Source organism: Bubalus kerabau, chromosome 4, assembly GCF_029407905.1.
Source record: "Bubalus kerabau isolate K-KA32 ecotype Philippines breed swamp buffalo chromosome 4, PCC_UOA_SB_1v2, whole genome shotgun sequence".
In the NCBI taxonomy this organism is placed as follows: domain Eukaryota; kingdom Metazoa; phylum Chordata; class Mammalia; order Artiodactyla; family Bovidae; genus Bubalus; species Bubalus kerabau.
In genome coordinates, this window is record NC_073627.1 from 92,759,596 (window position 1) to 92,774,910 (window position 15,315).

A 15,315-nucleotide genomic window follows, 5' to 3' on the forward strand; every position below is an offset into this window, starting at 1 on the left:
GAATCACAAGCTGGAATCAAGACTGCCAGCAGAAACATCAACAACCTCAGATATGGAAATGATATCCTAATGGAAAAAAGCAAAAAGGAACTGAAAAGCCTTCTGATGAGGGTGAAAGAGAAGAGTGAAAAAGCTGGCTTAAAACTCAACATTCAAAAAACTAAGATCATGGCATTCGGTCCCGTAATTTCATGGCAAATAGATGGGAACACAATGGAAACAACGACAGACTGTATTTTCTTGGGCCGCAAAATCACTGCTGATGGTGACCGTAGCCAAGAAATTAAAAGATGCTTATCCCTTGGAAGAAAAGCTATGACAAACCTAAACAGGATATCCAAAAGCAGAGACATGACTTTGCCGACAAACATCTGTATAGTCGAAGCTATGGTTTTTCCAGTAGTCATCTATGGATGTGAGAGTTGGACCATAAAGAAGGCTGAGCATCAAAGAACTGATGCTCTCAAATTGTGGTACCATAAATTTTCTTCCCACAATCAATCACTTTTGTTCAGCTAAATGTATGTATTGTGAAAGTGAAGTCGCTCAACTATGTCTGACTCTGTGCAACCACACGGACTGTAGCCTACCAGGCTCCACCGTCCATGAGATTTATCAGGCAAGAGTACTGTAGTGGTTGCCATTTCCTTCTCCAGGGGACCTTCCCACCCAGGGATCGAACCCTGGTCTCCTGCATTGTAGGCAGACGCTTTTACCATCTGAGCCACCAGGGAAGTGTATGTATGTTGTTTGCTAATCTGGGATCATATGAAAAAAAGTTGAAATACCACAATCACATAGAGTAAGATGAGATATTCATATTAAGAGTAACACTTGGAGCAGAGTTACATGCTTAATTCTGAATCATTCCAATGGACTGAAACAGTACATGGAATCACTTTCTTTCTCTTCACCAAGTATATATAATGAAATTCCTTTAAGTTAAATGTTCAGACTTAAATTGAAGAAAGTAAAGAAAACCACTAGACCATTCAGGTATGACCTAAATCAAATCCCTTATGAATATACAGTGGATGTGAGAAATAGATTTAAGGGACTAGATATGATAGAGTACCTGATGAACTATGGACAGAGGTTCGTGACATTGTATAGGAGACAGGGATCAAGACTATCCCTAAGAAAAAGAAATGCAAAAAAGTTAAAATGGCTGTCTGAGGAGGCCCTACAAATAGCTGTGAAAAGAAGAGAAGTGAAAAGCAAAGGAGAAAAGGAAAGATATACCCATTTGAATGCAGAGTTCCAAAGAACAGCAAGAAGAGATAAGAAAGCCTTCCTTGTGATCAATGCAAAGAAATAGAGGAAATCAATACAATGGGAAAGACTAGAGATCTCCTCAAAAAAATTAGAGATACAAGGGAACATTTCATACGAAGATGGGCTCAATAAAGGACAGAAATAGTAGGGACCTAACAGAAGAAGATATTCACAAGAGGTAGCAAGAATACACAGAAGAACTATGCAAAAAAAGATCTTCATGACCCAGATAATCATGACGGTGTAATCACTCACCTAGAGCCAGACATCCTGGAATGTGAAGTCAAGTGGGCCTTAGAGAGCATCACTACGAACAAAGCTAGGGGAGGTGATGGAATTTCAGTTGAGCTATTTCAAATCCTGAAAGATGATGCTGTGAAAGTGCTGCACTCAATATGCCAGCAAATTTGGAAAACAACAGTGGCCACAGGACTGGAAAAGGTTAGTTTTCATTTCAATCCCAAAGAAAGGCAATGCCAAAGAATGCTCAAACTACTGCACAATTGCACTCATCTTACAAGCTAGTAAAGTAATGCTCAAAATTCTCCAAGCCAGGCTTCATCAATACATGACCATGAACTTCCAGATGTTCAAGCTGGATTTAGAAAAGGCAGAGGAACCAGAGATCAAATTGCCAACATCCGCTGGATCATGGGAAAAGCAAGAGAGTTCCAGAAAAACATCTATTTCTGCTTTTTTGCCTATGCCAAAGCCTTTGACTGTGTGGATCACAATAAACTGTGGAAAATTCTGAAAGAGATGGGAATACCAGACCACCTGACCTGCCTCTTGAGAAACCTGTCTGCAGGTCAGGAAGCAACAGTTAGAACTGGACATGGAACAACAGACTGGTTCCAAATAGGAAAAGGAGTACATCAACGCTGTATATTGTCACCCTGCTTATTTAACTTATATGCAGAGTACATCATGAGAAGTGCTGGGCTGGAAGAAGCACAAGCTGGAATCAAGATTGCTGGGAGAAATATCAATAACCTCAGATATGCAGATGACACCACACTTATGGCAGAAAGTGAAAAGGAACTGAAGAGCCTCTTGATGAAAGTGAAAGAGGAGAGTGAAAAGTTGGCTTAAAGATCAACATTCAGAAAACTAAGATCATGGCATTCAGTCCCATCACTTCATGGCAAATAGATGGGAAAACAGTGGAAACAGTGGCTGATTTTATTTTTCTGGGCTCCAAGATCACCACAGATGGTGACTGCAGCCATGAAATTAAAAGACACTTACTCCTTGGAAGGAAAGTTATGACCAATCTAGACAGCATATTAAAAAGCAGAGACATGACTTTGTCAACAAAGGTCCATCTAGTCAAGGCTATGGTTTTTCCAGTGGTCATGTATGGATGTGAGAGTTGGACTATAAAGAAAGCTGAGTGCAGAAGAATTGATGCTTTTGAACTGTGGAATTGGAGAAGACTCTTTTGAGAGTCCCTTGGACTGCAAGGAGATCCAACCAGTCCATCCGAAAGGAGATCGGTCCTGGTTGTTCATTGGAAGGACTGATGTTGAAGCTGAAACTCCAATACTTTGGCCACCTGATGCAAAGAGCTGACTCATTTGAAAAGACCCTGATGCTGGGAAAGACTGAAGGCAGGAGGAGAAGGGGACGACAGAGGATGAGATGGTTAGATGGCATCACCGACTCAATGGACATGAGTTTGGGTAAATTCCGGGAGTTGGTGATGGACAGGGAGGCCTGGTGTGCTGCAATTCATGGGGTCACAAAGTTCGGACACAACTGTGTGACTGAACTGAAGTTAAATGTGGGGAAAAGAACAACTTAAAGGATGCTGCAACTTATGACCAGAGACTAATTAATTAACAGAGTGCTTTTTCCCAAACTGCCTATTTGACTCATTACTCGGTTTTGAAATGAATTTAGTATATTAATTTAGCAACACGTTCTTAAATAACAGATTTTAAAAGAAAATATCAGTGTTCATAACACACAGTGTAAAACATTCTTTATGATAGTATGTGAATGTGTATATTCCTATTATTGTGACACATAAAATGAATTCATTTTGGGTACAATTGTTGATAGTTGTGGAAAACAAAGGGTTAATACTATGTATACTTGGATTCTGTGATTTCCAGTTGAATAAGTGGAAGAATTAATTTGAAAATTATGAAAATGAATCTTTAATTACTTAAATGCCTTTTATGAAACAATTCAATTATTATGTTTCCCAAGTTTCCCAAAGAGCAGGAGTATGACTTAACTGAAACTTTATGGTATGGGATACTGCCAACCTCATCTCACATTACTGAAATGCCTGCTGCTGCTGCTGCTGCTAAGTCGCTTCAGCCGTGTCCGACTCTGTGCGACCCCATAGACGGCCTCCTACCAGGCTCCTCTGTCCCTGGGATTCTCCAGGCAAGAACACTGGAGTGGGTTGCCATTTCCTTCTCCAATGCATGAAAGTGAAAAGTGAAAGTGAAGTCGCTCAGTCATGTCCGACTCTTAGCGACCCCATGGACTGCAGCCTACCAGGCTCCTCCATCCATGGGATTTTCCAGGCAAGAGTACTGGAGTGGGGTGCCATTGCCTTCTCTGACTGAAATGCCTATGATCATCTAAAAGTATCAATACTAAAAATCTCAAGAACCATTGTTTTAGGCCACCAACTATGACCATCTCAATTCTTACACCTGCCTTGCCACATTTTTAAAGAATAAAATAGTGAATGGATTGGGAGAGAGGGTCGTTGGGCTATTTCCAACAGACTGATTTCTCAATTAAAGCAGTCACAAAAGTAAATATATTAGTTCCTTATCCAGCTAAGGACACAACTATGGAAAATATGGAGTAAGGGGTGGGGGAGAAAAGGTGTGGAAGATATGGGCAAAGCTATCTCAAATTAAGGCTCATCAAAGTAACAGAGGCCTTCATCATGGATTCACATCTTTACCCTAAAGTTAAGAGCTTCTTGATGAAGGTGAAAGAGGAGATGAAAAAGCTGGCTTAAAACTCAACATTCAAAAAACTAAGATCATGGCATCTGGTTCCATCATTTTATGGCAAATGGGGGGGCGGGGACCAGAAGCAGTGACAGATTTTCTTTTCTTGGGCTATAAAATCACTGCAGACAGTGGCTGCAACCATGAAATTAAAAGATGTTATCTCCTTAGAAGGAAAGCTATGACAAACCTAGACAGCATATTAAAAAGCAGAGACATTACTTTGCCGGCAAAGGTACATACAGTCAACACTATGATTTTTCCAGTCGTCATGTACAGATGTGCGAGTTGGACCATAAAGAAGGCTGAGGATCGAAGAACTGATGCTTTCAAACTGTGGTGCTGGAGAAGACTCTTGCGAGTTCCTTGGACTGCAAGGAGATTGAATCTATCAACCCTAAAGGAAATCAACTCTGAATATTCACTGGAAGGACTGATGCTGCAGCTGAAGCTCTAATACTCTGGCCACCTGATGCGAAGAGCTAATTCACTGGAAAAGACCCTGTTGTTGGGAAAGACACACAGCAAAAGAGAAGGGGATCGGCAGAGGATGAGATGGTTAGATAGCATCATCGATTCAATGGCCATGAACCTGAGCAAAACCCAGGAGATAGTAAAGGACATGGGAGCCTGCCCTGCTGCAGTCCACAGGGTGGCACAGAGTCAGATACAATTTAGTCACTGAACAAGATGAAGGGTGGGTTTCCCTGGTGGCTCAGTGGTAAAGAATTTGCCTGCCAAACAAGAGAGATGGGTTCAATCCCTGGGTCAGGAAAATCCCCTGGAGAAGGAAATGGCAATTCATTCCAGTATTCTTGCCTGGTAAAACACATGGACAGAGGAGCCTGGTGAGGTACAGTCCATGAAGTCACAAAAAAGTTAGATGTGATTTAGCAACTAAACAAGTCTTTTATTTATCCCTATGCTCCTTAACCACTAAAGAATAGACACAGAACATTGAAAATAAGACATTGAAAAGGAAGAAGTCACATAATAACTCCCCTATTTGTTTAAACAAAGGCATATTCAACTTTAGTGCTTCCCAGGTGGATCAGTGGTAAAGAATCTGTCTGCAATGCAAGAGATACAAGAGACATGGGTTCGATCCCTGGGTTGGGAAGATCCCCTGGAGAAGGAAATAGCAACCCACTCTAGTATTTTTGCCTGGAGAATTCCATGGACAGAGGAGCCCGTGGGCTACAGTCCAAGATGTCACAAAAGAGTTGGATACAACTTGGTGATTAAACAACATTTCAGTTTGAACAAGACTGTTCTGGTTTTACATTCTTGACCCAGTCAGGAAAATCCTACAAAAGGGATAACAGAATCAAGTAGAACAAACTGTGAGAATGAAATTTATGAATTTGTATTAATCTAAACTTATGATATTTTATAGTTACCTTGCTGTTTAGCACTTCTTAATGGGTTGCATCTTGAAGACAGAGTGACTCAAAGATCTACTGTTGAGCAAATTCCCAACATTTAGTCACCCAGTCCTGTCAAAGGTTCTGGTAAAATCATAAAAGAGATGGTGGTAAGGATACAAAACTTCCTGAACGTGAGTACTCAAGCCACGTTTGGTACTCACAAACTATACAAATAACCAGAAAGTAATGTTAAGGTAATTGATTTAGTATATGCTTTTCACAGGCAACATGACATGAAATTAACATTTCTCACTAGAGAAATATGGAGTTAACATAGTTGCTTAATAAATATCTAGCATCCTCTACTATGTGTGAAAATTCCCAGCCTGAGACTCCCTAAAAATTATTGGTCTGTTTTAAAAACTTCCGTTTTACTTAAGAACAAGGGCAAGTGTGGATCTGATGATTAAAAACAGGCTCCTTCATCGATGGGTTGTATTTTAATATAAGTGCTTCCACTTTCCTGTTCCACATTTCAACTCTGGGATCGCCCTCCTTCTGCACCAAGTACGACTACAGTCACAACAGAGAACTTGAGCTTAGGGGCGGTGGGGTGCGTCCGCCCGTTTTGGTGGGATCCAAGTGAAGGCAACCCAACCACCCAAACCAGGGACAGCCGAGGCTGTCCCTGCCCGGCCAAGGTCCAGAGAAGGGCAGGAGCCAGAGGTCGCCTAGCTGGGCGCGGCCGCCTCCCTCAGCAGCGAGCAGCGGGCCCGGCTGGGCGTGGGAGCCGGGACGCAGCGCCGCCGGGCAGAGGTGGGTGGGTCCTAAACCCGCGCAGCGACACAGACGAAGGCAGAGGGAGAGGGACGCGGCCCCGGCCCCGCTGTGGAGGGGAAAGGCCGGCGGCCACTTCGATACCTGACACAGGGCCAGCTCCTCCTTTACGCTGCTCAGCTCTTCCTCCAGCAGCTGCGTCCGGGTCACCATCGCCTCCTCTACCGAGATGCCCTCTAGCCGCATGGACCCCATGGGCGCGCTGAGGAGGGGAGCCTGAGCCGGAGCTGTCCCCGCTGGCCCTCGCTGGCCCTCTGACCCTTCTTCGCCCCGCCAGGGTAAATCGCTTTTGTCCACGACGCCCTCCCGCGCTGCGCCCTCAAGACCCGAGGTCTCGCTGCGCACTGCGTGTGCCACAGCTCCCCGACCAACACGTGGGGACCAGGGTCCCAAGTGTCGCGCCGGGGGCGGAGGGAGCTGTGAGGGCGGCGACCGCGCCGCCATTGCCGCGGCTGCTAACGGGTCAAGTTCCCTCTAGGAAACTCCACCTCCTCTTCCCCATCCTGGCGAGCCCGAAGCCCCGAGCCGCGCATGCGCCAGCTTTTTCCCGCCTTGGCGCGCGGGGTCTCGCGCTCGCGGGTCCTGGCTGGCTTCCCACGGGCCGCGCGCCTGGCGCGAGCGTTGGAAGCGCACGCGTCCTGGGCCGGAGGAGTTAGTCCGGTCCGGCCTGCGCCGCACCCTTGAGTGCCCTGGTCAGTATTCAACCCACCACGCCACGACTTCCCATCAATCTAAAACCCTACCCGCCGCTACTTTGCGCCTAGCTTACACCCCACTTCTTAAAGCCTTTCTTGACAAGCTCCTAGCCCCAAATGATCCCTAACTGTGAATTCCTCCGCCTTCAAGACCCTTGCCAACTCGTTTGTCACGTTTCATTGACCGCCCTGGAGTGTTAGTTACAGGGCTAATCCCTCCAGCGCTGTTGTAAGCTCCTTGAGGATCAAGGAATAAGTTTTACACTTAAATGTTTTCTTCACACCCTTTAGCAAAACTGCTTTACGTACAGCTGACAACCAGCTGACTGATGTCTAGGAGACGTGGAAAGCCTTGTGCTGAGCTGGGACTATCGAGCAGGTTTCCCATTGGAATTATGATCCCTTGTGCACCTTTGTCTTCTGTTTTGCAGGAGTCATGATTTCCTTTTTTTATGTCAACTTCTTTATGCAGTTGGCTGCGTATCAAAGTGAGTGTGACCCGCATTCTCCGGAGTTTGTATCCTCGGACCAGTTTGAAATTAGTAATTTGGAGCGTGGTTTAAAAAAACAAAAAACGGCCAGCTTTCTTTATTGTTCATTCTCTTTTTTTCTTCCTTTTTTCCCCTTCCTTCCTTCCTGCTTTCTTTCTTTATCAACTTTGAATAAGAAATAACCTCCTCTTTTTCTGTCATTGAAACACGTCCTACTTGTAATGAGTTTGATAAGGAGATGCACGTTGTGCTAGCAATCGGGTTCTACCAAAGGCTAGATCGCTGTCCTCTGCTGTAAAGATTGCAGAGCACATGGAGAGCTGCGGTGGGGTGGGGAGAACTGTGGAAATAGGGAGGTGACTGCTTTAACTGATGACTTCTTCTTTTAATCAGAATTACCACTCCGTGCCAGAATCTAGTCAGCACCTCAAAAGACACCCTCCCAATCAGAATTCTGCTGAGGCAGGATGATTGGACTTCCTTCCCACTGAAGGTGAGTACTTAACAAAATTTATAAATGGATTGCATTAGAAAAAGTACATATAAATCCTGTCTTAAAACCAGTTACTGGGACTTCCCTGATGGTCTAGTGATTTTGAATCTGCCTACCAATGCAGAGGATCCCTGGTCCAATAAGATCCTGCTCTGGGGGAACTAAGCCCAGGAGCCACAACTGCTGAAGCCAGGGTGCCTATAGCCTGATCTTTGCAACAAGAGAAGCCACTGCAATGAGAAGCCCGAGCACGGCAACTAGAGAGTAGCCCCTGCTTTCAACAACTAGAGAAAAGCGTTTGTAGCAGAAAAGTTTGTTGTAGCGTTTGTAGACCAGCACAGCCAAAAATAAATAAATAAATCTTTCTTTTAAAAGAGGGGAATACAAAAGTTCTTTTTAAAATAGTAGTTACCATACTGAACATTTACTATATGCTGACTCCAGTGATAACTACTTTTCATTTATATATACTCATTCAGTTTTTACATCATGAGAGTAAAATAGGTATTATCCTCATTTTCTACTAGTAAGGAAATTGAAATTTGAGAAATTACGCTACCTTGCTGAAGTCCCACATTTGGTATTAGAAAAGCTAGAATATGGTTCCACTTAACTCTAAAACCTGTGCCTTAGATCCCTACCTTCACTCCATACCTGTCACTTGAAATACAGCATTAGTATGATAACACATGAGACTTCACTGAGTTTAAGTCTATAGGAATTCCAATCACATGATTTACATGTTTGGCATGAAATCAATGTCAATGCACATTTTCATGGCTATTTGGTACTCACTCAGAAGGGCATTCAGAGAAGGCAATGGCAACCCACTCCAGTACTCTTGCCTGGAAACTCCCAGGGACAGAAGAGCCTGGTAGGCTGTCGTCTGTGGGGTCTCACAGAGTCGGACACGACTAAAGCGAATTAGCAGCAGCAGCAGCAGCAGAAGGGCATTATTTCATCTGAATACAGAAAAATTATTTTGAAAAGCAGTGAAGTCTCTTCCATTATATACAATGGATAAGTATACATATTCAACTCAAAAGAAGGATAATATTTGAACCAATGAGTAGACAATTTTTAAATTTTTTACTATAGTTGATTTACAGTGTTGTGTTAGTTTCAGGTGTACAGCAAAGTGAAACACTTGTGTCTGTGCTCAGTTATTCAGTCATGTCCGACTCCTTGGGAGTCTATGGCCTAGCCAACCAGGCTCCTCTGTGAAGGGCTACTATGAAAATTCAAATACTGGTTATTATTTGAATACCTATTTTCAGTTACCTTGTGTCTATACCTAAGAGTGAAATTGTTGGGTCATTTGGTAATTCTGTGTTTACCTTACTGAGGAACAATCTGTTTGCCACAGTGGCTATAGCATTTACAATCCCACCAACAATGTATGAGAATTTGAAATTCTCTGCATCTTCAAAAACATTTTTCTTTTTTTTTATGATTATACTGATTATAATGATCTGCATTTCCCTAATGACTAATGACATTGATCATGTTTTCATGTGTTTGTTAGATATTTATCTTCTTTGGAGAAAGGTCAATTCAAACCTTTTGTCCATTTATTAATTAGGTTGTCTTTCCAGTCCCATCACTTCATGGGAAATAGATGGGGAAACAGTGGAAACAGTGTCAGACTTTATTTTTCTGGGCTCCAAAATCACTGCAGATGGTGACTGCAGCCATGAAATTAAAAGACACTTACTCCTTGGAAGGAAAGTTATGACCAACCTAGATAGCATATTCAAAAGCAGAGACATTACTTTGCCAACAAAGGTTTGTCTAGTCAAGGCTATGGTTTTTCCTGTGGTCATGTATGGATGTGAGAGTTGGACTGTGAAGAAGGCTGAGCGCCGAAGAATTGATGCTTTTGAACTGTGGTGTTGGAGAAGACTCTTGAGAGTTCCTTGGACTGCAAGGAGATCCAACCAGTCCATTCTGAAGGAGATCAGCCCTGGGATTTCTTTGGAAAGAATGATGCTAAAGCTGAAACTCCAGTACTTGGCCACCTCATGCCAAAAGCTGCCTCATTGGAAAAGACTCTGATGCTGGGAGGGATTGGGGGCAAGAGGAGAAGGGGACGACAGAGGATGAGATGGCTGGATGGCATCACTGACTCGATGAGCGTGAGTCTCACTGAACTCCGGAAGTTGGTGATGGACAGGGAGGCCTGGTATGCTGCAATTCGTGGGGTCGCAAAGAGTCGGACACGACTGAGTGACTGATCTGATCTGTCTTTTTGTTATTGAGTCATTAATAGTACTTTACCAGCAGACAATTTTCAAGAATTGAAACTTGCACATTTTCAGAGCATACATAGGGAGTTCTTTCTTCTATTAGTTATTTGCTAAAATGACAGAAACTTGTGAAACACTGGATATTAGCACTTCTAACTCAGAAAGATAAGTTAAAGATCTGCAATAATACATGAATAAAAATGTCCAAAACAATCAAGTGTTTCTCCTATGCAATTTTCTGTTCAAATATTTAAAAGTGATGATGTCTGTTCTTTAGAAATACATATTAAAATCTGCTGAGGATGAAGGATATTAAACTATAGAAACACATAATTCTCTCTATATCACCACTGTATATGTGAAATATTGAGGAAGCGAGGAAAACGTGCAAATTAATGTGGTATTTGATTTGCACGTCTCACTTTAATTTTAAAAATTATATCTAATGTCTATTTAAAAAGAGAAAATGTATTAGCAATTTCTCAGCCTTTACAATTCTTGTTTTTCAGAAAGAATGCCAAATTTTAAGACATGTTTATTTCTTCTTTACCAATTTGGTATACTCTTTATTTAGTCAACAGATTTAAATTTAAAGCCACAATTAGGTATTGGTAAAACATTAACTATCATAGATTTCTTTCATATCGTTTTGAAATTTATCACAGTTTTTAGGGTCTTGTCATATCCTAGGGATCTAAATCAAAAATAGCCTGCTGTCACCCCTTCAGCATTAAAAGAGAATCCCACAAGCTGGGATGTGCCAATGTGACATTTGAATCAATAGCAGGCATATCATGTCAGGACCATGACATGATAAGACCAATTCCAATCCAGGAGTTAGAGTAAACCAAGACAATTGTATTGTTCTTATATATAATGCTGGCCCTTGTACCCACAGGTTCCATTGCAAATTCAACCAACATTGGATCAAAAATGTTCAGGAAAAAAAGAAATTCAAGTACTTCCCTGGTGGTCCAGTGGCTAAGAATCCACCTTGCAATGCACAGGACACTGGTTCAATCCCTGGTCCAGGAAGATTCCACAGCAACTAAGCCTGCACGCCGCAACTACTGAGCCCACACTCTACAGCCTGTGAGGCAACTACCACTGAGCCCTCGAGCAGCAGTTACTGAGGCCCGTGCGACTAGAGCCTGTGCACTGCAACCAAAGAAGCCACCACAATGAGAAGCCCCTACTCCCACAACTAGAGACAACCCAAGTGCACCATCAAAGACCAAGTACAGCCCAAAATAAATTTTTTGGTTTTTTTAAAAATTCAAGAAAGTTCCAAAGATCAAAACTTGAATTTGCCACACACCAGCAACTATTTATACAGCATCTACATTGTATTGGGCATTACCAGTACTCTGCTATGCTATGCTATGCTAAGTCACTTCAGTCATGTCCGACTCTGTGTGACCCCATAGACGGCTGCCCCCGTCCCTGGGATTCTCCAGGCAAGAACACTGGAGTGGGTTGCCATTTCCTTCTCCAATGCATGAAAGTGAAAAGTGAAAGCGAAGTCACTCAGTCATGTCCGACTCTTAGCGACCCCATGGACTGCAGCCTACCAGGCTCCTCCATCCATGGGATTTTCCAGGCAAGAGTACTGGAGTGGGGTGCCATTGCCTTCTCCGTACCAGTACTCTAGAGATGATTAAAAGTATATAGGAGTATGTATATAGATTACATGCAAGTACAACTTCATTGAATACAAGGGACTTGAGTAATCAGCAGATTTTGGTATCGAGGGGGATCCTGGAACCAATACCCCTAGGATACTGAGGGAAGACTATACTACCATTTTATCTGAGTGATACCTGGCACCTATTGATCAGTCCTGAGACTGTTCTAAGTCAAGATCATATACCTATGATCATCAGTTCCAGTTGTCCCATTTAATTTTCACACAATTCCAAAAGGATGAGCTTACAGTATTAGAAAAACAGAATTTAATTTTCTATTTTCATCTTAAATGATTATATAACAGTCCAAAACTTTAAATAACTGTCTTTTTCCCTAATAATAGGCTTTTCTAAAATTATCTCAATTAAGTCCTAACTCTCAGTGTGGGTGTTGTCCTAAAGAAAAAAAAAAAAAGCCATGTCATATTGTTTTGAGTAACTTTTATCAGCTTACTTACCTCATTAATTTTAGAATACAACCCCAAATTCCCTGAGAATCTCAGCTGATTTCATACACAAAGTTACATAGTTTAGGATCTTTAACACATGACTGGAATGAGACAACACTTTTTTTTTTTTCAGCTTTCTCACCTATATTTCAGTTTCTCCTCCCTAACACACAGCATGATAGATCCATGATCCTTGGTATTTTCTGTATATTTTCTTTACTCCCAAGGCAATATTGCAAAAGTACTCCAATTCTCCCACCTATTTTGCTTCTCTGGCTTCACCTCAAACATGAAGGTCTCCTTCCATTGCCAGTGATCTGGTTTAATATCTCTGTTTTGATGATCCTTATCTATTGCCTATAACAGTGTTCATACATTATCATAGCATAGAGCCATACATACATACCCTCACACACATAGAGTGGCATTTTGCCTTTTGTGATACTGAGATTTACGATAAATACTTATTTGGTCTTGTCTCCATCCCCATTTCTGGCACCAAGCACCTAAAGCCCTTGCAATTTCCTCAATGATGAGAGCTTAAAGGTGTCTTTTTAGGTTAAGAAGTTGACTTTTGGAAAGCACCTAAGGATGGGGGCTGACTGCCTGGGGAGCCAACCAATCTTGTGATTAGAGGGTTGGAATTTCTAGGTTCTGATTCCCTTCCTGCCTGGCAAGGGGATCAGAGTCCCAGTAGGAAGTTGATGGAAACTCACATAGAGTACTTTGGGAACAGTTAAAAACACAAACTGATTACAAAGGGTAAGTGGAGGATCCAGAGAAAGCACAAAGGATAGTGCAGTGCCTCAGGCTAATCAAAGTGTGGGAGATGTTATCACCCTAAACTTAAAAGAGTGAGGGGAATGAGCAGCTCTTGGTACCAGGAGACAAAGGGCTGTGTCCAGAGAGCTGCCTGGCGAAAGACTCAAACCAAAAAATTGGAAGCCAGGGGAACAAATACTCAAGCCTCACTCTCTTCCCTCAGGCCCATCTCCTCCCATGCTCTGCACTGGCTGAATCCAACCAGTTCTTAAAGGGCAGCCCGCCAGGATACAGAACAGAGTAAAAAAAAAAAAAAAAAAAAGACAATCTGAAGGGGCAAACAGAAAGTACCCAGCTCAAGAGGCCAAAGTAGTTTTAAAAGCAACAACTGGGTCACAGTATAAATAGCATCCTGTTAACAGCAAGTAAAATAAAAGTAACAACTTTTACACGGTTCACATGGCAGCTGTTTGGACTTTAACCTACAAGTCCATAGGAGAAAAAGGGAAGTCACATGTTATAAAGAAGAGGGAACGGAATCTAGAAAAGGGTTAGATAAAGAATATAGAGTTTGTGAACAGAAAAGCACCAAAGGGAATGCATCTACTTTCTTTATTGCCTTCACATACTGCATTAAAACTTGCTTTCCAGGGCTTCCCCTAGTGATCCAGTGCTGAAGAATCTGCTTGCCAACAGAGGACACGGATTTAATCCCTGGTCACTTTCACTTTTCCCTTTCATGCATTGGAGAAGGAAATGGCAACCCACTCCAGTGTTCTTGCCTGGAGAATCCCAGGGACAGAGGAGCCTAGTGGGCTGCCATCTATGGGGCCGCACAGAGTCGGACACGACTGAAGTGACTTAGCAGCAGCAGCAGGGAAGAATAGACATGCTGAGGAGCAGCTAAGCCCATGTGCCACATCTCCTGAGCCTGTGCTCCAGAGCCTGAGAGCCGCAGCTACTGAGCCCATTTGCTACAACTACTGAAGCCCCCACACCCTAGAGCCCATGCTCCACAACAGCAGAAGCCACTGCAATGAGAAGCCCACACATGGCAACAAAGAGTAGCCCCCACTTGCTGCAACTGGAGGGAGCCCTTACACAGCAACAAAGACCCAACACAGCTAAAATACATAAATAAACAAATCTTAAAAAAAAAAAAACAACAACTCAGTTTCCAGAAGTTCTAGGCCACTTTATCTAATTTGAGATATGTGTGTGTGTATGTATGTCTCTGTATATATACACATGTGTATACAGAGAGAAAGAATCTCCCAAGCTAATATTATTCAGTTTTCATTCTGCATCTATTTTATATTTTGTATCTCATAATTTTATTATTCTCACATTTAATACACTTGGTTTATAACTCTAAACAGATTGTAAGATCCTAGAAGGCAGAAAAACCTCTTTTTTTGTACCTCTCATGAAGCCTATTACAATGACCTTATAAAAGAAGCACTCAAGGAATGTCTCTCAACTAGCTCCCTATAGGCCAAAGAAAAGTCTTGCGTTCAGTAATTATCAGACATTCCTGATGGTTGTTAATGATACCTCACATTAGTGGGACATTGCTTTGAACAGGAAACATTTTTACGGATGCCTGTGTGCTCAGTTGTTCAGTCATGTCCAACTCTTTGCAACCCCTTGGACTGCAGCCCACCAGGCTCCTCTGTCCATGGGATTTCTCAGGCAAGAATATTGGAGTGGGTTTCATTTCCTCCTCCAGGGGACCTTCCAGACCCAGGGATTGAACCACATCTCCTTATTGCAGATGGATTCTTTACCACTGAAACACTGGGTAAGCCTGATTTTTATGGGTAACTTTTATCAAAGTTAAAATCTAATATAAATATAACTCATGTATGATAACGACTACTTGGAAAAAAATGAAACTGTTAATGAAAATAATTCCTTTTGCCACTAACATTTTTTTTTTTCCTGTATGATGTTTCTTGATATAGCAAAATTCTATGGGATAATAGGAAGAAAGAAAATGAAATCAATTTGGGAACCCCTTGCCAGACACTGTTC

The 15,315-nt window shown here is 42.4% G+C and overlaps 1 protein-coding gene and 1 long non-coding RNA gene across 4 annotated transcripts in view; one reads left to right on the forward strand and one right to left on the reverse strand.

The window, feature by feature from the left end:
• CNTLN (centlein) overlaps positions 1-6,953 on the reverse strand; it is a 341,713-nt gene extending 334,760 nt beyond the window's left edge. For both annotated transcript variants that reach the window (XM_055577973.1, XM_055577972.1), the window contains exon 1: positions 6,545-6,953. In XM_055577973.1, coding sequence (XP_055433948.1) covers positions 6,545-6,904 — 360 coding nt within the window. In that variant the 5' untranslated portion in view covers positions 6,905-6,953. The remainder of the gene's footprint in view (positions 1-6,544) is intronic.
• On the forward strand, positions 6,600-11,669 carry LOC129649978 (uncharacterized). Of its 2 annotated transcripts, none has more exons than XR_008713497.1 (3): positions 6,600-6,738; positions 8,040-8,139; positions 11,284-11,669. It is a non-coding gene; the product is annotated as an uncharacterized LOC129649978 (long non-coding RNA). The 2 variants fall into 2 exon arrangements; XR_008713496.1 differs by lacking the exon at positions 6,600-6,738 and adding an exon at positions 6,883-7,152.
• The last annotated feature ends 3,646 nt before the right edge of the window (positions 11,670-15,315 follow it).